Source organism: Monodelphis domestica, chromosome X (assembly GCF_027887165.1).
Source record: "Monodelphis domestica isolate mMonDom1 chromosome X, mMonDom1.pri, whole genome shotgun sequence".
In the NCBI taxonomy this organism is placed as follows: Eukaryota; Metazoa; Chordata; class Mammalia; order Didelphimorphia; family Didelphidae; genus Monodelphis; species Monodelphis domestica.
In genome coordinates, this window is record NC_077235.1 from 61,462,441 (window position 1) to 61,485,946 (window position 23,506).

The window sequence follows — 23,506 nt, forward strand, 5'->3', positions numbered from 1 at the left end:
AAATGAATGGTAATTATTTGTCATGTGTGACTGTGCCTGTAGATTAGACCCACTGTTCCAGCCCTTCCTTAAATAAGCTGCTTACTTTTTTTTTAATATAATGAATTTATTTAATGAGAACAGCTCCCAACTTGTCATACAGTGTTAAAACTGGAAGTAACCTAGTTCACCTTGTCCAACCCCCTGCCTTGGCATTTTACAGTTTTAGCTTAGTCGCCTGTACTTTTGATAGCTATATGGTAATGCCAGGTGCTGTGGCCACTGGTACTCAGCATCTCCTTACTTTGGAAATTGCCTTTCTAAAGCAGTATTTTGAGATGCCATAACTATATCCCTACATTCAGCTTTTTTTCTATAGACTTGGTTCTCAACAATGATGACTGCCCCAACTGGTCTAAACACAAGTCAGGCCATCACATCTCTTTTCCCATCAGTAAAATGTGGTTTCTAGTACTGACCTGTAACTGTTTGTACAGTGTTCTGCCCTGAATGTCCAAATGTATTTTTCTAAACACGAAATCACTTTAGCCAGTTTTTCCAGATGCTTGTGATTGCACCAAGAACCATTTTAAATGTTTAAACATGTTGGGATCTTCAAAAATAATTTTCTATATATAACACAATTTTATTGATAATATCATGACTACCCAATGTTTCATTTCTCTGGTTATTTGTTAATCCATCTATAAAATGAAGGTATTAGATGATCTATTTCGGAGTTCTCCTGACTAGTCAGAAGACTCATTCTGGAAAGTTAAGTTCAGTGGAAAAGTTTCTAAGTTCCCTATGTTAGTTAATATTAAGGAAATCAAACTTTCCTCCTGTTGCTGTAGTCAGTGTTAGTGTAGAAATGAGGAATTCACTATTTCATAGCATGAGAGTTCTCTTTCTTAAACCTATATTTGTATCTTCTATCATTCCTTTCCCACCCCAACAACCTTTCATTTTTGCTGTAATATTTTTGCCATAGGGGTCTTCTTAATTGTCATTTACCTGAAAAAAAAAGTCCTGGGCATGCACAAAATGATCTGTGAGTGCTATGATCCTTTTGTGTTTGCACATTTGTTTAAGAAATAGTATTTGTATTTCTTGTGGCTTTTTTTTTAAAAGGTTTCCATGAAGACTTGTTTTGGGGAAAATTTTTTTTTCTCTGAAAATATAATTTGACCTGGATCGAAGTTCTTTCTTTTCTCTAAATACTACCAATAAATGTCCATCTAGAAACTCATGTTGATTTTTAAGGCTCTATGTATGATGAGATGAAATTAGGATGCTCATTCTGAATTTGGAGCTGGATCATCTATACCTTGAATCTCACTTTAAGGATTATTGAAACTCTATAGGAGGAAAAGATTTGCTGGGTGTCTGGAAGTCGGGGAGGAACTGAAGAGAGTTGGTTCTAATACTTCTGTACTGTTTGCAAGGTTTGTAGACAATCTCTAAAAGGTCTTGATTTGAGGTGGTTTGAAAAAATTTTGCTTGATATATATATGTGTGTATATATATATATACTAAGCTAAAAGAGAATGGTTACTTTAATGTTTAAGTAGGTATAACAGTATAGTTGGTGTTTACTTGGCATGATTAACTGGCTCCTAAACATAATGTTTTTGCCCAGTTGGTTTACTAAATCTGTACATTTTAAACCACTGGCTGAATAGTTAATTAGACTGCAGAACCCTCTTTCCCCCTCCCCCCCCCTTTAAAATATAAGCTGCTTGATGTTGTGTTTTTTGGAAACTTGTGGCTGTGATGATGTTTCCTACGTAATAATTCTGGTATCAACCTTTGTTTATCTTCTAGAAAAACCGAAATTGCCAGAAAATTATACAGATGAAACTTGGCAGAAATTGAAAGAGGCAGTAGAAGCCATTCAGAAGAGTACTTCAATTAAGTACAATTTAGAAGAACTCTATCAGGTATGTCCAAGTTTGAATCTATAGATTACATTAGAATGACCTCTAATAGAGTTGGAGTTCCTAGGATTTTCCTTTTCTAAAGAAGTTTTAAAGTAGATTTTTGTTGCCCTCCTAATCATTGCCTTTGCTTCTTTCTTGATTTTGTTATAATTATATCAGTTATGATATTCTCTTACTCTGTATATGCCCACCTTCATGCACATGTGCAATGCCCTACGTGGGCAGACATGATTCCGGAAGTCTCCTTATAGTAGGACTTGCTGTAGGCTCCCAGATTTAACTTAAGCCTTCATGTACCTATTTCAGAGAACTTTCTGAGAAGGACTTTGATATCACCCATTTTCACTGTAGCATGTCCTGTAAATTGGCTCCTAGTGTCTTCAAAAATGGGCATTTGCTACTGGCTATGACCCCATGTTTAGGAAAGCCAGAGCAGACACTTGATCTGTTTTTGTGGTTCCCTTCTATCTGTGCTGATGCTCTCAGGGCCTATAATAGGGTCTTGGGAAATAGGGTCTGCCTTGCCCCTGGAATGTGTGCCTATTTTTCTTAGTTTGTGACCTACCAGCTCCATCTGGTTTTAGTTCTTTCCTGCTCCTATACTTTATGTATGTCTTACCAAATTCCAGCTCCTTTGAAAGGACGTTTTTTAATTAAACTTATTTTTCCTTTTTTTAAAATTACGGATTTTTGAAACACATGACCCTTAATGGAGAAAGCCCCAAGACAAGACTGCATATAAAACTGTGGATCTCCACTACAATAAGGCTTGTCTTTTTGAAGACTCGCTTGTTAGTTCCAATACTGCTCAGCTTGTCAGTTGTAGTACTTTGAGAAATTAATTCAAAATACCACTTTTAGGGCATGAATTGATTTCATGTTCTTAGCTGACTAAAGAAGACTTAAGCTGGAGAGAAGCAGCTTTTGTGATGAAAAACTTGTGAACAATTAGAGCTATCTAAAAGTGGATTGGACTGCCCCCTCATTAGAAATCTTTTAGCAAAGGCTGGATAACTACTTTTCTATTATTTTGTAGCTTTCATTCTTCTGATACCAGCTCTCCTTGGAGGTCCCCCTACCTCTTGAGATTGTGTGATTCTGCCCAAGTACTTTACCCCTCAGTAATTGGTGGTGTCACTCTTACTAAATTGCTTTAGTGACTTGATACATAGCTATTATAATTGGAGAAGAAAAATCCTCAAATTTAATACTAGTGGATACCCAGGAAGAAATTTTTTTGGTTCTTTATAAGAAAAAATTCAGTACATGTAGTGTTTGTCTACATATTTTAACACTTGGACAGTTGGTTCTCAAGTGACGATATAGATTTTTTTTTTCTTCTGCACAGCCTGTGACTTTTCAAAATTTCTAATTTGCATGTTAGACTATTGTGTTATTTCAGACTCTATAAGGTATATAGGAGCTGGCTGGCTCTTTGAGCTAGTGGTGATCTCACATATTTCTCTCATTGCATATGATAGAAAATTTCCATCACAATATTTAAAGCATAGTGGTCCTGTAAATTTCATGCTTGGGAGAGGAAAGGATTCTTCCATTTACTCTTAAAGTATATAATTTTAATATGTCTTGACTTTCCCCCACATCAGCTTAATTTTTCAAATAGCTTTGAGCATTTTTTATTTTGATACTATTGTGCCTGGAAATAGGCATTCAACAATTAAATTTTCTATATAAATGTGGGTTGTTACTAATAAACCTAATTTTACTTGGTCTCAAATATTTTTCTAAGATTTTTAAGTAAAACAATTTTCTGTATGACCTTAGCATTCACACATTTGAAGTTCTGCACTTGTTGATTCTCCTTCCTTTGCTATTTGAGGTGGCCCAAATTTAAAACTTAATTTTTTGGGTTGTTCTCACAGAAAAATTATTTTGGAGTTATTCAAATGTTGAGGAGAGGAGGAACAAAGCTAGGGGACTGTGCTTCACACCACCTGGCTTTCAGGTCCTTGTTTTGTACTTGAGGCAGATTAGTGGTGATTTTGTTTGTTGAAAAGGCAAGCATGGAAGCCTCTGCATGCTTTGCCCATTTTAAGTTTTCAGTTAGAAAAGTATGTACATTGAACTTTTGTTTCTCTTAGCACTAGGAATAATAACAATATATTGTTATTATATTTATTTATATATAACATATATAAATGTATATAATTTATATATAATTATAACAAATAAGCCCAAGTATTTTGAGAACTTGGTCTTTAAGTAAACGCAATTTCGTTTCTTTCCAGTTTGTCCCAAGATATTTATGTGTTTTTAACTTTAACATGTCAAAGCACTATAGTTTTGAGTAGGCAATTCTAACCTCTATAACTTTAAAACCATCAGCCATAGACAGTGGTTGGCTCTAGCTTTGGTATTAGTGGATATAAATTGCATGAGTGTTGTTTTGCTTGGCTTTTGCTTTTTTTTTTTTAAGGGCTTTCTTCTCTTCCTTTTCAATGTGTATGCAATTGATTCTGTGGGTAAAGTTTTCCCAAATGGCTTCAGTATAGCTGATTGGTAAATGGATGGCAACTGAATCAGTGCTTGGTAAGCTCCTGTGCACTATGTTCTCCCTGAAATAGATACACAGATCACTCAGTGAAGCTTCACATTCCAAATATGCTTCAGTAGACACCATTAACCAGTATGAGAAGCCTTAGTTCCATTCCTGACTCTACAAAAGAGTACGGACAGTCCGTGATTGTATGTGTAAGACTCAAGTTGCTTTAGTGAGGATTTCATTATTTCTATGTCAGGGTCTATTCTAGGTTTAATAAAGGGATGTCTGGTTTTGTTCCAGGCACATGAAAATATCAATGTGAATTATTATTGTTATTATCTTCTTCATTGGCTTGTTAGCTGGAAATAGATCAGAGAATATTTCTCTTTATTTTCTCTCTGGGAATCTTTCTGATCTCTGAAGGAAAAAAAGTTAGAAGTCCAGGATGCACATAATCGGGGAAGAAAGAGTTCCTCTGCCCCTCTTTTGGAGAGGACTATAAAAGCAAGCATTGGACAGTGATGTATTTCTGGATAAGAGGGAGAGATGACTAGCAGCAGTGCAGAGTGTCTTTCTCTTTGTGAAGCCCTGATCCTTTTAGTTAAGGAGAGGCTTTAGTGACTTCCTTGACTAGAACTGTCTAGTGGACACTATATATGCTTAATTTGTTTGCACGAGTGTTTAGGGGCAAGCTTGAAGCTATTTGTGATTATGGGGAAAGTTAGGTTTTTAAAAAAATTAAAGAAACCTAGCAGTGCTAAACATTGCTCAATTCTTTTTAGGTTGTAATCAGTATAATATTTTGAAAAATTACTTAAAACTTGATATTCTTCATTTTTAATGATTTCAGTATATTATATGGGTCTGTTTTAAAAGAACTAAATGAGTGTAAAAGTTATCTAGCTGAGGAGGGGAGGTCTGGCTGGCAGTGTGAAATTGTTTTTAAGTGTATAAAATCTGCAAAAAAAAGATTCCCGTGAGCAAATGGTGAATCAAAGAGACACAACACTATAAGGGTCAGTGCTCTGGAAGGGAAACAACAAAATCCTATCTCTACTCTCTTTCCTAGGTTTTCAAGTAGAGAAATTCTGGGTTTCCTTCTGTGGTGTTACTTTTATTTTAATCCTCTTCATTTTCTTTTCTCTTTTCCCCAACAAAATCCCATTCCCTACTTAGCCCCTTCTTCTCCTACTCCCACATAATGGACAATATATTTTGGGAGTGTAGGATTTGAATTTTAGCTCTAAAGCCAAGACATGACCTATAGTTCTTCCTACACTCCATTTGCTGCCTGCTTATGTTTTCACTGGTGAGAGTTCTTCAGGAGAGTGAGTGTTTGGGATGCTTATACTTTGGGGAGGAGAGGCAGGGAGTGGGATGAGTAAATTTAATAATTTACTTGTCATTAGCTTATGTGAAAGAAATAAATACAAATATAAAAGCTTGTATTTAAAAGATTTGCAATTTGAAAATTTTATGTTCAGCTAATTGCAAACTAGAGAAACTAGATGACTGGTGCCAGAACTGAGAATGTGATTGGTAGCATGAGGTAGTGAATAGAGTGCTGGACAGACTTGGAGACAGGAAAACTGGAGTTCAAATTCTCTTTGACATACTTGCTGGGAGGTGAGACCATGGACAAATCACTTCATTCTCCCTAAGCCTTAGTTTCCTCATCTGTAAAATGGAGATAATAATAGTATCAATCTCACAGGGTAGTTGTAAGTTCAATCAAATGAGGTCATATATGTGCAGTTCAGTGCAAACCTTAAAGCATTATAGAAATATTATTAATTTTATGTAAAGGGCTTTGTGAACTGTAAAGTACTATCTAAATGTTAGCCATTATTATCATTTAGGCAATTTTGAAAATATATTATGCCAAACTCCCTGGGCTCTATGAATTGTTTTGTTTGGGGTGTTTTCTCTCCCTTTTTTTTTTCCTTTTAATGAACCTAACAAATGCCAGCTGTGACTATTTCTCTAGAAGAACTTAAAAGGAGGAATTCAGTGGAAGCCGTGAATCTCTACTGTATGTAGTTTGGGCTTTTGCGTGTGTATGTTTTTTAACAATATCACAGTATTACACTTTTAACACTATGTATAGTATTTCCGATTTCACATGGTCGTTCCGGTCTCTTTCTGCTGTCTGTGTCCTTCTCTGAACTTCCTTCTGCTCTCTTCTGGATTTGAAAAAATGATTCCTTGATACTCTTCTTTTTTAGTAGCAATAGCAATGCCTGTCCATTCCCATCTCCCTGTCCCCCAATCACTTCTTCAATACATTGAATTGTATTGAATTCTATACAGGTAAGCTGCTCTCATGATGTTTTTATTTTGGTTGTTTCACATTTTCTGGGTACAAAAACCACGTTACCGAAGATATCTTATTTATCTTCACAGCAACCCTTTCCTAACATCATTATCTCCATTTAATGGTAGAGTCACATTTTTGTGTCCTAGGGGTTTTTTCCTACCTTATTACCTATGAAGTCATGAACAAGTCATTTGTCCCTTTCTGAGCTCAAAGACTTTGGAGAGAGTTCCTGGTGAAATTGTCCTCGATCCCAGAAGAATCTGAAGTTGCCCCATATCTCCCCAAGAGCCAATCTCTTTCTGGACATTGACATTTCCCATTTTTTTCCTCACCATCTTACTTTCAAAAAAACAATTGTTGAAGTCTTTGGGAGTTTTATTTTTTTTATGTTTTTTCTCTTTGGCATTTTTTAACATTACTTTCTAACAAATTAAAAACAGCAAAATCAATTAAGAAAGCTAACCACATCTAATAATTGATGAGAATGCACATTAATTGTTGAAATGTTCTATCAAAACCAAGACCTTTCTTTTGTTTTAAATAAACCTTGTTATCTTTTGTTTTTTCCATTATCTGCATTTCCATGCAGCTGATTTATTGAAACTAAAATATGGAAAAAATTAACTGTTTCACATTCATGGTTCTCCAGAAGGAAGGGAGATGTTTTTTAATCTCTCTTCTTTACCAGCCCCATCCCCTTCCCTTCTTTTAAAAAATTTCTTATCAGTCACTGGGTACAAACATGATCATTATATCACAGTATTCAATTTCAGTTAAAAATCAGGACCTCTTTTAAAAGATTCAAATTTGTTTTTATTTATCAAGCACTTAGTTTTTTCCCTTCATACCTCCCTATACCTTGAGCAAAATAAAAAACAGAACCCTCAGAACAAATAGCAAAAATTTTCATATTTACCATGCACCTTGAGTCCATGACCTCTCTGTCAGGAGATGGATAGCATTCATGATCATTAGCTTTCAACAGTATCTTTAAGTCTTTCAAAGTTATTTGTCTTTTTAATATTGTTGTCTTTATAGAAATTGTTCTCCTGGTTCTGTGCTCTTCATTTTGTTTCAGTTCATAAAAGTCTTCCCAGGTTTCTCCAAAATCATTCTTTTTATCATTTCTTATGCCATGATAAGGGCATAATATGGCAATAAATGACATTCCATGACATTCATTTGTTCAGCCATTTCTTAATTGATAGTACCCCCCTTAGTTTTATTTTATTCATTTTTCAAAAAATTATGCCATTTAACAGATTCCTTACATTTAAATGAGTTTTCAAGATGCTTTGTACAAAGTTCTTCCTTTTGAGTTCATTAAAACTTTCCCCTCCTATTTAGAATTTATCCCATGAGCATTTGAGCAATATTTTAAAATGTAAATTGCCAACATTATCAAGTGCTTACCTTGAGCACAGCCTTACAATATCATGCTCTTACAAATTTTGGGGAGGGGACATGAATATTTCCAGAGCTCAGTCATCAGAGGTCATTAAATCTTTGATAACAGAAATCTGAAAACTGAGAATATCATACTGAGAATATCAAATGGTAAAATAAGGTAGAGATTGATTTAACCCATTTCTTTGCTGTCCAAAGAAATAAAACCTAGACCTTACAGAAGCCCTGTGACTAACAAGGTTAGGGTATAGAGACTTAAACTGTGTGCTAAGATTACTCATTGTACAAAATTTGCTGTATCTAAGCCTTCAGCTTTCTGATAGTAGATTCTAAGGTAATAATATTTATTGTAATGGGTTTAACCATCTCAGGTATTCTGTTAGCAATGAAAAGATAGCTAAGTTTAAAGTTTTTTCAACAAATCTTTATTATCCTTCAATTTTACATATTCCTTTAAGTCTGCTTTACGATGCCTTCATAGAAAAACTCCAAACTCCCAAATCATTCACAGAAGCAATGGAAACAACCATACCAAGAGATTCAGAGCCTGGGAGAAAGACAGAGTTGAAGCATATATTTCAGCATCTGTAAGCATTCATTGAATAGGGACTTAGAACAGGGTACTGGACTAGGGCACTTGGAATCAGAAGGTCCAAAGACAAAAAGCCCCAGGCCTGTGAAGGGATTATAATCAGGTTGAAGAGGGAGGCTGGCCAGACACTATCTCTCTCACTCTTTCTCTATTTTTCTCTGCACATCTTACCAAATGAATAAGTGTAATAGGAATAGAGGTTGTGTTGATTGCCAGATGGGATATTCTGGGAATACTTTATGGAGACTCTCAAAGGCTAAATGCTAGGGCTGGACTGCTTAGACCTGGAGGGTTGAGTGAAGAGGACATTCTAGCCCAGTTCCTTTTGTAGTGAATGAATGAATCAATTGCCAAGGTTTGGTGGTTGTAGGGCTCAATTGAGAAAGTCTTTAGAGAAAACCTATTTCTTCATCTTTCTCTCAGGAAGATGCAAAAGACTTTTATAATCTTAGATGCTAGGTAAAGTAGTTAGTTGCCTGAAAATTTTTTCTCAGCCTGGTTTGATCTCTAGACCCTGAAGATTAGTATGTGGTTTATAGTCTATGCCTTTCACTTCAGCCAAGGGATTTGGATGCCCCTTGGAGTTGAGCAGATCTTTAGTGATCTCCTGTGGTGTGCCCCTGACTCTGCAAGGAGACTGAAAGACAAAAAGATGAGTAAGATAAGGTCCCTGCTTTTGAGAAACTTTGAATCTATTAGGGAAGATTAGCCATGCACCTCAATAAAATACAAAAGAGAACTCCCTGCAGGAGGAGGGGAGAGTTCACTTCTAGCTGAGGGGTTGTGAAGAAATGTGTTTCATTGTGGGGGCTGGAGGTAAAGAACATTTCTGGAACAGAGAACAGCCAGGTGGCAAAACTTGGGATATATTCTAGCATTAGCTGGAGTAGAATGGATCAAAAGAAGTGCTAGGAGATAAGGCAGGTGTAAGCTAGATAGTGTGCTGTCAGGAATAGGCATTGGGGAATCAGTAAAGGATTCAGAACATGAATGATTGGAACTCTGCTGCAGTAAGAAAATAAATGTGGCCCTGAGCTAGGCCACTGGATCTGGTAAGGAAAAGACAGCAGGGCTTTGAGATCCTTAAGAGGTAGGAATGATAATTTAATTTGGGGATGGAGGCAGGAAAAACCTAGGCTGGCCCTATTTTTACTCTAGGCAGTATGGGGATGCCATTAACAGAAGAAGGAGCAGGTTTGAGAGGAAATAGAAGTTTTGTTCCCAACTTATTGTTTGATATCCTCAGGCCTTCAGTTTGGAAATGTTCAGCTGGAGTAGAGGAAGGAGATTGGAAGGTAAAAGGTTCATGAGCAGGATATCCAAGAGGAGAGAAAGAGGGACCAGTGACATTCTTTTTCTGTTGATTGTGGGCTTTAAAGGTATATTTTTTTACATTTGACACTAGTTAATTCTTATCAAATTTCTTCAAACATCCTTTTACTCTTTGTGACAGCTGTTTTAAATTTGAAATGTACTTGGTGTACATAACCACAACACTCCCTGCATCCTGGAGCTTGTCCCTTTGTCATGTAGCCCAAGCATTAAGAAGAAAACAATTTAGCTTCTATGGAAGGAGAGGAAATTGCAATCATTTGTCTGAGGGATTATCAGTTGTACTGTTTTGCAATTTATATTTGGTTAAATATTCTTCAACTGAAACCTCATGTGGGAGAAATTTCTCATAATTATATACTGTACCTCTTGTTACAAAAGTCTTGGTACTACTATTGTCTGCTTTTTCCAGTTGGGGGGGGGGGTTTAAAATTATAGGAAGCAAACTTTTAGCCCGCTATAGGTATTAATCTTTTGATTGAGGTAACTACAGTACCCAGAGAGATATGCCTACGCGTGTTGAAGAAAAAGGAATTGTGATTTATAACAAATCAGTATGTAAGTAGCTTTTTGTATGTTACAGTCACCTTCAATGGAATCTCTTCAGGGTAATGCCTCCATCTTATCTACAGATGTGTTCATTTTCATTAAAATCCTTTATTGAGTCTAGTGACTTTTTTATCTTGATGCCTAACTCCTCTCTAGCTAGCTTTCTTTTACAAATATCATAAAAGGGTATTTTGATGTAAATCGCTGATAAAGTCATTTCTTCTGTCCTTTCTTTTAAGATAGTATTTGTTTGATCTTTAAATTTTTTTCAATTAATAAATATTTATTTTCCCCTCCATGCTACTCACCAACTTAAAAAAGAAAAGCAGAAACTGTGTGATAAATATTCATAGTCAAGCAAAGCATATTCCTATGTTGGCCACAACCAAAAATGTTTCCTTTTCTGTACTTGTTATCTCTCTTGTTACAAGGTGGTGAACATTCTTCCTCATCTCTGGGAATCCTTATTGAACAGAATTCTTAAGCCTTTCAGAGAAGAGTTTTTGACTAAACAAAGGATGCTCACCACAGATAAGATAGACAGTTTTGATTACATCAAATTTCATGTTTTTTTGCACAAACAAATCTATATACTAAAAATTTAAAGGGAAATGGTTAATTGGGGGGGGGGAACTTTGCAGCAAGTTTGTCCAATGACAGTCTTATTTATTTCTAAGACATTTAAAGAACTGATTCAGATTTATAAGTATAAGAGCCGGTTGTTTAAATGGTCAGAAGGTATGAACAGGCAGTGAAACATCCAAGTGGTTCTAGAGCCCTCTGAAAAACTGCTGCTTCAACTCACTAATAATGAGATGCATTTCTGTGTTTTATCTTACAGGCTGTTGAAAACCTCTGTTCCTACAAGATCTCTGCAAACTTATACAAACAACTGAGACAGATATGTGAAGAGCACATCAGATTCCAAATCTTCCAGTTCAGAGAATATCCTTCTGAAAGCAAGAACAGCTTGTATAGCAGATTCTCTATTATTTGCCTTTCCATTCTCTCCATATTTCTAGCCCCATTCCATTTACCCCTTTGGAAAAAGACATAATAAGCTTTGGGGGTTTGGAACTGTCTGTAATCTAATTTTACAGTGTTTGAAGTTGGTACCAGTAAAACATTGCCCTCTTTCCCTAAAACTTCCATTTGAGAGGGAACAGGGAGAATAAATCTTAGAGACTGGAAACGTGGGACTTAGAGGATGGAAGTTCTGAGGGGGCTTTAACTCTATCTTTAAGGTCACCTTGAGAGGAAGTGATGGCATTTTTGAGAAATTGCACTGCATTCTGGGATTGTATTGTGTAGTTTCATTTTATGATGCCTTCTCCATGTTTATTTTTTAAATTGCTTTAGTGTATTACTTTAAATTAATCTGTTAACATTTTCTTAACATCCCTTCATGGGTTCATTGGACAGTGTTCTGTTTCTAAAGAAGATAGATAAATGCTGGCAAAATCACTGCAGACAAATGGTAAGCTTGAAGAAGTCTTTATAGTTAAGCCAAAAATACTGGAGCAGAAGCATCATTGAATGAGTCTAGGGAAGGAAAAAATGAAAACTAGATTGTTTTCAAAGATAATTTCAAATCCCTACTCGGTACTTTTTCACTTTGTTTTGGTTAAATAGAGCTTTTTCATGTTTTAAAGACTTAAACAGAGATAGTTGTTCATTTTAGATTAATTTGCATTGTAATGAAAAACCTCCACTAAAGTCCTACTTTGATACCCTATTTCATGACATGGAGGTGACCCTGAATTCTTGAAGGCTGTGCCAGTGGAGAACAACTTCTAGCAGACCCTGTCAAGCTGGAAGGGCTCCAGAGATGGGCCTGGTGATTGGATGGATATCTGTTGGTTGAGATTTAGTCCAACTATGTCCAAAAAGGCTCATCACCAAGTTGACCACAGGGTGATGACTCTTCGAGTCATAGCAACTCTCAAAGACAGTCGTCTAATTTGTAGAAGATTTGTGTTCAGTATAGATGTAAGAAGTACCCACACTAAAGAAATGAGAGATTCTTGAAGACTTGGGTCTTAATGCGTTTTGCCATGTGTGTGTGTGTGTGTGTCTGTCTAAAACAGCATTTCTCAACCTCTCAATTTGTGGCAATGAGAATACATAATGCATATCAGGTATTTACATTCCGAATCAGAACTGTAGCAAAATTACAGTTTTGAAGTAGCCGCCAAAATAATTTTTTGGTTTGGGGTCACTGCAACATGAGGAACTGTATTGCAGGGTCATGGCATTAGAAAGGTTAAGAACTGGTCTAAAAGCTCAGCATTTTGTTCATCAAAGAATTGTCAGCTGTTTTCTATGTAAAATATTCTGTGTTTCAATTTGGAGGCCCCACCATGGTTTCTAGGTTGATGTCTGGTCAGAACTCAACCTTTCTGTTACCCATCTGGAGCCCAGTAGAACTGGTATTCTGCTAATAATTCTGGCAGTATGTGACATCCTGGCACATAGGAGCCTCAGCTTTGTCACTGACTGGGAAAAGAGGGATAAGTCACTTGACCCCCTCTAGCATTTAGATCTTCTTATGATCTCTGAGGTCCCATCTGATGGGGTCTCTGTCATAGACCCACAGTTTTAGAACCTTCTTTACCCACACCTTTGGCCACCAACCCACTTCTATTGAGGAGGAGTGTAGCATGTAGACTCTCTGTTAATGTTGTTTCTGAATAAGGACATAATAGGGCTATTCTATAAAGTTAAAAACCCACATGAGTAAGATTCATGGGAGAGAGAACATTGCTTTTGTGTGTGTGTGTGTGTGTGTGTGTGTGTGTGTGTGTGTGTGTGCGCACGCGCGCACATGCACACGCATGATTCCAACTTATTCTTCAATTCTCTTTAGGTCTTTATTATGAGCAAATGATACTTCAGTCTTTAAAAAAAGATAAAAATCAGTATGATTGCTTTTCTTTCCTGGCAGATCATGATTAGGAGCATTTTTTTGTTTCTGGATCGAACATATGTTCTTCAGAATTCAATGCTGCCTTCCATTTGGTAAGAATACCCTCAGATAGACTTTATCTGGTACAACTCCTAGCTGTGACCTTTTTTTTAAAAAAACTTTATTTTCTATCTTAGTAATAACTCTTTAAGATAGATGGGCAAGAGCTAGGGAAATAGGGTTAAGTGCCTTGCCTGGGGTCACACAGCTAGGAAATGTCTGAGGCCAGATTTGACTCCAGGGCCTCCTGTCTCTAGGCCTGGCTAATTCCACTGATATACCTAGCTGCCCTCTGACTTTTGATAATCTGCACTAACGGTCTGTTCCCAGTCCATTTCTATTGACTTTGAACTCTGGTTAGCCATTTAACTTTTCTCATATGGCTTGTGCACACTAAAATCTTTTTGTATTTCCTTAGCATATAACATTGGGCACAAATGAGATAGAACTATGTGTTGGAAGAAGCTAGCCTTCTGTTCAAGTGTTTGCTTTGGAATATCCAGAGGAGATAATTTCCACACTAAGTAATCAATCCTAACATCAGTTGTAGGAGAAAGCACTGCAAATTCAGTGCCCCCTCCCAAAAAAATGATTGTTTCAAAAAACTATAATTTGGGCCAGTTTTTATTGGTCACTCATTTTTATTTGTTAAGAATCTGCTTTGAAGCTGTGCTAGAAATAGCACCATAAGAAGGCTTAGCCATGAAGAAAATACAAAGTTTAGCTTTGTTTCTGGCTAATAAAGTATAAATAAGCACATGTCTACTAGTAGAATATTTTAAAAAATAAACTTCCTATTTCATTCTGCCTATTCACAAAGTTTGTACCAAGTAGCTGATTCAAAAGTATCATAATTACAATTTGTGGGGAAAGTTAACATTTTCAAAAGTTGCCTATTATTTAGGAAATTGTTTGGTTGACTTTCCAGGGACATGGGTCTGGAATTATTCAGAACCCATATAATTAGTGATCAGAAAGTCCAGAACAAGACTATTGAAGGCATTCTCCTTTTAATTGAGAGGGAAAGAACTGGTGAAGCAATTGATAGAAGTTTGCTTCGAAGCCTTCTGAGTATGCTTTCAGATTTGCAGGTGAGTGTTTTTTCAACTTTCTCTGCTAATAAGTCCTTTTCTGATACTTCATCATAATGTACAGTTGGCCCTAGTTCTGAGAAGCTAGGCCTGAAGAGTATAAATTCTGCTGGACCTGACCAAATTGGAAAGACTCTGTCCATATGCAAGCCTAGTGACTAGACATCTGTGTTCTGTGGACCAACTTAACTTAGTTCAGGGAACTTCATCACCATGTTAGTTGCAGGGAATGAAATTTTCATATATAACAACTCTCAAGGCCATCTCCTTGGTCAGAGAGGGATCCTGATCTGCCTTTGTAGAGGGGAAGTAATACTTGCCCTGGCAAAATGAATCACAGACCCTTGAAGTATATAATGTCTACACTAACTGAGTAGAAGATAATTTCTCCTTCGTTACTTTATAAGCCAAATTTGTAATATGCACATGGTAGTTTCTCCATAAGTTTATTGAATGAATGATTGGATGTGTTGACTTATTGTCTCCTTTGTTTTCTTAGATTTATCAAGATTCTTTTGAACAAAAATTTTTAGAAGAAACCAACCGACTGTATTCAGCAGAGGGTCAGCGTTTAATGCAAGAAAGAGAGGTACTTGAAAAGCCTGACAGAAAAAAGCTAGTCAGACCCCTGCCCTCTTCCAGTTCACTCTTACCTACTGGAACCTATGCAGACCTTTGAGTTTTCTCCCCATGTATTCTTGTGACATGCTTCTTCCCTGTGACCCTTGATGAGTTCCCAGAGGCCATCAAACTCTTCCTTCATAGTATTACTGCTAATGATACCTATCAGCTCTGTTGGGAGTAGGGCAGGCAGGACACTCTTCTGAATGGCTATGGGAGTGATGGATGACTTTGTTTTAGCAGGTTCCTGAATACCTTCATCATGTCAACAGACGTCTAGAAGAAGAAGCAGATAGACTGATCACCTATCTAGACCTGAGCACCCAGTAAGTATTGCTGCATGCTTCAGCCTAATAGTTTTACCATCTGTATTTAATTTCTAAAAGGCTTTTCAAGACTTAAAAATGTGCCAGGTGCATGATATCAAGGCCACCAAGTACTTTGATTCGACCTAATTTGCTATTGGATTATTTTGTGCATCACAGCAGAAACTGTGATAAGAGGCTACCTTGATCTTTGAGACCTTTAGGCTAATGTTCAGTGGACATTGCTCAGAGAAAGCCTGCTTCCATGATTCTCCAGTTCTCCCTATTGCCCATGATGGCAGCACAGGCAGCTTCTTGGTTGCCTTCCTAGTAAAGGAAAAAACAGCAGGAAAAGGCCAAGCATGGTGAGGCCACCGAATTGGGTTACTTCACAGCGCAAATCCAGTTCCCAAATCTGCAAGCTCTTCCCTCTCCTAGACTCCAGAGGACCAGGGCATTACTACCGCTTGTGATACGAAGTTGGGATTAGCAGAAAAAACCTATTTTACCATTCTTTTCAGGAGAGGCTTTAAATCCCCAGTGTTGGGGAATGTCAATAATTGTAAACATATTTTTTTCTATAGGAAGCCACTAATTGCTACTGTAGAAAAGCAACTTCTAGGTGAACACTTAACAGCCATTCTTCAGAAAGGTAATTGTTCCAATATAAACCAGAAAGATTGTACTTATGAAAATGTTTGCAGCAAGTGGGAAATCTGGAAAAGATTTCTCTGTTGAGCCCAATACCATGCTGTGTCTCTGAGGAGAGAGATGCGTGTAGGGGGAGGGCACACATTGTATGACTTTATCTTTTTCTCCCCCTCAAGGCTGCATGTCCTCCTGTCTTTGTCAGAGGTCAGGAGTCAAAATGAGTTATGCTCATGTAGGACAGAAACACAAAATGGGAATTCTTGATTTAATACATTGGACCCCAGTATGAAAGGCAAATGCCAGGTGCTTGGTACTTGCTGTGAAGCATGTAAAGTTTGGAGCTTGCCTGGCTCCTCATTCCCCATAAATTTCATCCGATTACTGAAATTCCTCGGGCTTTTCAGATTTTTCGCCTAGACAAAAAAGCAAATGTTATTTGCCCACTTCTCCTAGGTGTCAAGGATATGGAATGTTTGGAGTATGTTTAAGGGTTGACAAGCAGTCAAAGTAGAAAGTTGTAGTTGGGGGAAAGTCTTAATAATTGGCAAGCATGTAAAGCACCTTTGGGATCAGAGCTAGATGCCAGAAGGGGGGGAATCTTCTTTGGAAATCACACACTAGGTTTGAATGAGATTCCCTACCAAGATGTATGGCAGAAGAGGTCTGTCTGGTTCACTAGTTGTCAGTTCCTACAAGAGGTCTTTTCTCAGCATTCTGTCAATAACATTGTGTGAGTGGAAAAACTTCCAAGGAAGCCTGTTAGTTAAACTGAGAAATCATGAAGCATCTTGCTCAGTGGACCCTGGTGTAATTTGTGTATGTCACCTGTGACTCTAGGACTCTTGCAAACCCTCAGGTTCCTTAGCTTACCTCCTGGCTTCCAGTGTTGGGATCACTGATTTGGAGGTTCTGACCTTTAGCTCAATTCCCTCAAGTCCTAGGAGGTACTTAGTCTTTCTGACAAGGGTTAAGTCTAACCTCCAGTACCAGCTTTAAGATGGCAGTGTACAATGTCCAGAGAGAGACTGCTATATGGGATTACTTGTAGAGAGAGGTATTCCTTGGGCCAATGAAGAATTTGTCAGCTTTCCCTTGTAAAAGCGACTGCAGTTTTTTCATCCGAAGCAGATGTCCACCCTAGTAGAGAGATGGTAGTCACAGGATGTCACCCTAACAACTTAAGTTGCATCTTATGAAAAAGTCTGGTCATTCTGATGTTCAAAATGAACTTGGTGTTTTGGTTCACTTTTTTTAATGCCTGGCTATTTCAAATGTTTAGGTTTAAATCACCTTCTGGATGAAAATCGGATTCAAGATTTGTCTCTACTCTATCAGCTGTTTACTAGGGTACGCAGTGGAGTTCAGGTTCTCTTGCAGCACTGGATCGAATACATCAAGGTATGAACATGCTCAGTATGAATGTTTATTTTCATCTCGGGTAATAAAAGCAGCCAACTAAGAACTCTTATCTCCAGGTCTTGAGGTACATTCTATCTCCAAAACATTAGGAATTCTAGGAACCAGAAACTTAAAAATGATCAATATGCTGCTTTGGATGTCCTTGGACCAAGGCAGCAACAAAGCCATTACTCTCCTGTCCTCTCCCAACTATAGCAGGGAATGGAGAGATGGAAAGAAAATGTTTTCTTTTTGGGCTTAAATTAATTGTGAGTTGGGGGGGCCTCCTACCATTTCCCCAGACTTTTCCTAAAGGAAACTAAGGGCCCCAAGTGCTAAATGTCTACTTCTTTAAAATAAAAGTTATTATGGAGATGATTTAACTCTGAAATTTAATGCAAAAAGGCAATCCTGTAAAACATGGTATCGTCAGAACCTTCTACTTTTATGAGTATGCCATGGCTTGATTTGTGGTCATGTGTTTGGGCCCATTGGCTTCTTCCTTTTTGATTACCTCATCATGGCATGGAGGGGATCCTGGTTCCCCAAAAGTTCTGCTCCTGGAGTGCTGACTCTGGCACTTCCTGTGAAAGCTGAAAAGAAAAGAGGCCTAGGGCCACACTTGGGACCTGCTCCCACTCCATGTCCCAGACAGCTTGATTTTAAGGTCCTAGAGTCTCAAGACCAGAATATTGGCTTTGTTTTTGGTCACAGCATATAAAAGACATGGTCATCTAAGGCCTGGAGGGGCTATGATCTGCTAAGAGGGATCCCTTGTTTGAAGAGATTGACATGAAAAGGATAGCTAGATAAGGATACTGTGATTTTTTTTTTTTAAGATTTTTTAAAAATGAGGCAGCTAGGTAATACAGCAGATAGAGTGCCAGGCCTGGAGTTGGGAGGACTTGGGTTCAGATCTGACCTCAGGTACTTTCTAGTTGTGTTGACTAGTTCTTCTAGAGTGAATGACTCTTTAAGACAGAAGGTAAGGTATTTTTTTAAGGTTCTTTAGAAGCCCAATTTGAAAATGGCTCTATTAATGTGTGTATACAAAATTTTAAAAGAACAAAAACCTAGTGAAAATTCTTTATAAGAAGATACATATTCCGGTCCAGAAGTTCTCACTTTGAATTTTTGTTTTATAGGCATTTGGCAGCACTATTGTCATTAATCCTGAAAAGGACAAGACCATGGTACAGGAATTGCTGGATTTTAAAGATAAAGTTGACCATATTATTGATATCTGCTTTATGAAAAATGAAAAGTTTGTCAATGCCATGAAAGAAGCATTTGAAACCTTCATTAACAAAAGACCAAACAAACCGGCTGAACTCATAGGTATTTTCTCCTTGTTTTGTACCTTTTTGCATGTCTCCCTGTTGTTCATGCTACTTCCATTGATTTCCTGCTTTTAAATCACATATACCCAAGCCAAACACTGGAGCTCAGCTACTAACTATGCTATTTCTTGGTACCAGGCACTCTGAGCAGTTTGTGAAAGGCCCCCAACAAGCCACTCTCTACTCTAGCCCTAACAGTCTGCTCTCTGTGGCTCACTTCTTCAACCATAGTTATCTAGAAAATTGCCAAGAACCTGAGGGGGGGGGGGGGGGTATGATTTTAGAAACTTTGGTCAAAGGAGAGTCCCTTAGGCATTCATTCAGAGACTTTTATTCTTATTTTTGCATAATCCTCATGCCCAGTATCTGCATCCAACATAATTGTGATCTTGAGTCATTAAGTTAAGGGACAAACAGCTATATATGCCTCAGGTGTCCAGGAAGACCACAGTGTTGTCACCATTCAGTAACTCCCTCTTTGTCCAGCATTATCAAGGACTAAGGTGTTTCACCAAAGTGAGTTGTCTCAGCAACTAAAGTGGTAACTGGGCACAATGTTAACTCTTTGGCACAGTTGACCAAAATCTATTGCCTTGATCCCCGTCATCTTAATTATGACAAATTGAACTAAATTGGGTTGTCATAGAAATTTTTGAGCTTATAAGTACACACTTAGACAATGACATCCTGCCTCTGATTTGTCCAGTGCTATAGAGTTTTTGAAAGTCTCATGCATGCATCATTTATCTCTCCAAGCCAGGGGAAAGAGGCTGGTGAGATAATTGTGATTATCTCCACTCTACCCTGAAGGTTACATATTTAACAAGGGGCAGACAAAGCTGAAACTAGAACTAGAACCTACTTTTCCTGACCAGAAATTTTCCATTGCACCATTCCTCTTTATTTTGAACAAGTTATTGTATTCAAAAGGTGGAGGCAGGGAAATCCATTTACATTAAAATAAGAAAGGGGTATGGAAATCTTGATGATTAGGAGAAATAGAGGAGAGTACTTGCCAAAAAACCACATGGAGTGCTCTATAGAAAAAGAATATGTAGGTGTAACTAGGAAAAATGTATGTAGGAATGGATAGAGATAGAGGAAAATCCAAGATGGATGGATGACAAGAGTCAAAGTACATGTGTATGAGAGAGAAAGTTAGAAGTATTCCATGAGGAAATAATTTGTGGATGGAGAAACATGGAGACATGTTTTATGTGTGTGTGTGTGTGTGTATTATACACATATGTATATATTATACATATATATATACACATACATATATACAGTCATTATAGATATTATCTATATCCATGTCCATTTTTTTCATATTTAGTCATATATATTTGTGCTGTACATCTCTTGATCTATATGTGTATTTTCCAATAATTTTAGATTTCCCCATGTGTGTATATCTCCATGCTGTTTTTCAGTCACACACACATTACACGCATACTCTTTGAGAAGCAACACAGCAGGGTGGATCCAGAGTTTACCTTGAAGTCCTGTCCCCATCTTTCTGAGAAAATACTAACCCCAACTTGGTAAAGGGAGTTTGTTCACACATGGTATCACAGGTATAGGCCCTGTCTCTATAGAACTTGATGTGTTTTATATACGTTACAAGAGATGGAGTTTTTCAATCCGTATTCCTAATTCTCATCTATAACCATGCACATATATATCTTTGTAATGTGGGCATTCATTTCTCCATATATAGTAAACATATCCATTTGTGGCTCTGCTTCAGGTTTCTGTGGACCTTGGTGTACATGTGCCTTTTACATGTATACACCCACCCACTTGGTTTTTCTATTTCATCATAGATATGTTTCACATATAAAGACAACATTTTAATATTCATGTTCATGTTTCATAGGCATATATTAAGCTGTTCTTAAATGTCTTGCAGGGATATACATCCAACATAGATACTACTATGTTTCACATATGGTTCTGTTCATATATGTTTTGTCTATATCTATACACTGAGGTCTATATCTCCATATATGTCTTTACAATCATGTATCTTGTATCTGTACATAAATATAAATGTTTTATAGTCAAATGAGTTTCATATTATACAGATGTCCTCTTCTCCATTCATATGCATTTCTCATTTATCTCTTCATATATGTATCAATATTACCATTCAGTCATGTGGTTCACTTAGGTCTGTATAGATGACTTTTATATGTGTGTTGATTTATAGATCTTTAGTCATTCATATATGTTTCATGAGAATATGTAGATCTACACATCTCCCTTTATTCAGACACACTACATTGCTGTGGATATATGCATCATTGTTCATTTGTCTCTGCTGCTCTTATATATGCAGATGTCTATATTGCATTCCTGGGTGTATTTCATCTATGTAGATTTTACATACATATATATACATATTCTCTCTCGAGTTTATCAATTTGTGTACTTGCAATTTCTGTGTTGATCTGTGCAAAATCTGTGTTGATTCTATCTGGATATTAATATCTATTATAGATATCTATGTAAATGTCTACTAATTGTGATATATCTTATATAAATGTTTACTTTATACACACAGAGGTAGAGCTATTCCTCTCCATTCATATATGACTTTTCCTTATATGTAGATGCTTCTATGTTTAGGTACCTTTATCTCCATTCCTAGACTTTTTGTTTATCTAGACATTAATGTCTACATCTCTATATTTCATCTGTTTAGATGCAGGTATCTTTCTCTTCAATCCTTCCTTCATGATGTCTTTATATAGCTCGGAAAATGATTATGTCTCCATTTATACGTGTTTGTCATGTAGATAGGTATATGTGACTTGTTCTTGTTAATGTATACACACACACTGTTATACTCATCTTCACATATACAGATAATATAGATAGCAAAAATCTCTAGCTGTTCATATAGAGAGTAATATATGAGTCTTCTTTCATACATATTTCCTGTACGTATGCGGAAGTGTACACAGTCTTATATGCATTTCATAATCCATTGATACATAAATCTCCTTTCATACACGTTTCGTGTATATGAGTGTGTGCTTCCATTCATATACTTTTTATATTTGTGTGTATTCAGATAACACTATTATAATCTCCTTTCATGTACCTTTTTGCTATATAGATTTTGATATTTACCGATATGTAAATGTCTCATCTTTCTAGAAATCCTTTTACATAGATCAGAATCTCCCATTTACTTTCCCCATATACAGATATCTATCTGTATAGAGATAACGATGTAGATATGTCCACCTCCATTCCCTTATGTCTATTTCATCGCTCTGTATATATAGTTGTTTATCCATTTGTATGCATTTCAGCTTTCTAGGTAAAGATGTTTCTTGGAAGTATCTATATCTTCATTCATCTGGTTTTTTAAATACATATACATGCGGAGATATACCTCTATTAATATTTGTATCTAGTATCAAGATGAATGTTTCCATTCATTTGTAGGCATTTCGTATCTCTATATAAGGACCACTAGGTAGTGCTGCAGTGGATAGAGTGCCATGCCTGGGATTAGGAAAACTCATCTTCCTGAATTCAAATCTAGCCTCAGACAGACATTTCCTAGCTGTGTGTCATTTCACCTTGGTTGCTTCAATTTCTATATCAGTAAAATGAGCTGGGGAAGGAAATGGCAAACCACTCCAGTATCTTTGTCAAGAAAACCCCAATTGGGGTCAGAAAGAATCAAACACAACTGAAATGAATGAACACCTATCTATATAAAAGTGTACACATAATATGTGCAAAAGTGTACACATAATATGTGCATATATATGCATGGATGCATACCTCTACTCATTTTCATTTTTTATATAGATTGATGTGTCTCTGCCTATTTATATATGCTTCCTATTTCTATGTAGAACAGGTTTATATAGATATATCACCTTTATATCATTCACTTGGTTTTCAGTTCTTGTGGAAACTTTCTGTTGGTGCAGATCAGCAAGTCATCTGTAAGTGATTTACCCAGGGCCACACAGCCCAGATGGGACAGAGGCCAGGCCTTGACCCTCACTGCATGGGGCTCCGAGGCCAGCCCTCTAGCTGCTAATTCCACTTTTCACTGAGTGTGTTTCTATACATCTCATTGTGTGTGTGTGTGTGTGTGTGTGTGTGTGTGTGTGTGTGTGTGTGTGTGTGTGTGTGTGTGTGTGTGTAAATGAATGAAACAGTGAAGCTCTCTCAGATGATATGTAGAGCTGTTTGTTTCCACACCAAATGGCCCCAGTCTTCTTGGCTTCTGTCCTCTCTATTGCTTTAGGCTGCTACTTGTTTCTGCATTCAGGGTGCCTGCTCTCCTTGAGCTGTGCTCAGTAAGTACTCCCCACTCCTATTTCTAGTGATCTGATCTGTTGAGGACTAAGCTTGACCCAAGCTGAGGAGGCATGCCCAGAATTATGAATAAAGTAAGAGTAAGTGAGTACTGAGTGATAGCCTGAGGAGTTCTTAGGAATGCAAATGTTATGATTCTCTTGGGAATACTCAGACCCCTTTGGGG

At 37.1% G+C, this 23,506-nt stretch overlaps 1 protein-coding gene across 6 annotated transcripts in view; it reads left to right on the plus strand.

Annotated features, from left to right (window-relative positions):
- The window catches only part of CUL4B (cullin 4B), a 165,629-nt gene that overhangs the window by 124,725 nt on the left and 17,398 nt on the right, over window positions 1-23,506 (plus strand). For 5 of the 6 annotated variants that reach the window (XM_056808903.1, XM_007507146.3, XM_016426664.2 and 2 more), the window contains 10 exons: window positions 1,804-1,919; window positions 11,461-11,564; window positions 12,027-12,096; window positions 13,564-13,637; window positions 14,513-14,675; window positions 15,175-15,264; window positions 15,537-15,622; window positions 16,186-16,253; window positions 17,532-17,650; window positions 18,796-18,988. In XM_056808903.1, the coding sequence (XP_056664881.1) occupies window positions 1,804-1,919; window positions 11,461-11,564; window positions 12,027-12,096; window positions 13,564-13,637; window positions 14,513-14,675; window positions 15,175-15,264; window positions 15,537-15,622; window positions 16,186-16,253; window positions 17,532-17,650; window positions 18,796-18,988 (1,083 nt within the window). The remainder of the gene's footprint in view (window positions 1-1,803; window positions 1,920-11,460; window positions 11,565-12,026; window positions 12,097-13,563; window positions 13,638-14,512; window positions 14,676-15,174; window positions 15,265-15,536; window positions 15,623-16,185; window positions 16,254-17,531; window positions 17,651-18,795; window positions 18,989-23,506) is intronic. The other variant, XM_007507143.3, reaches the window with a different exon arrangement.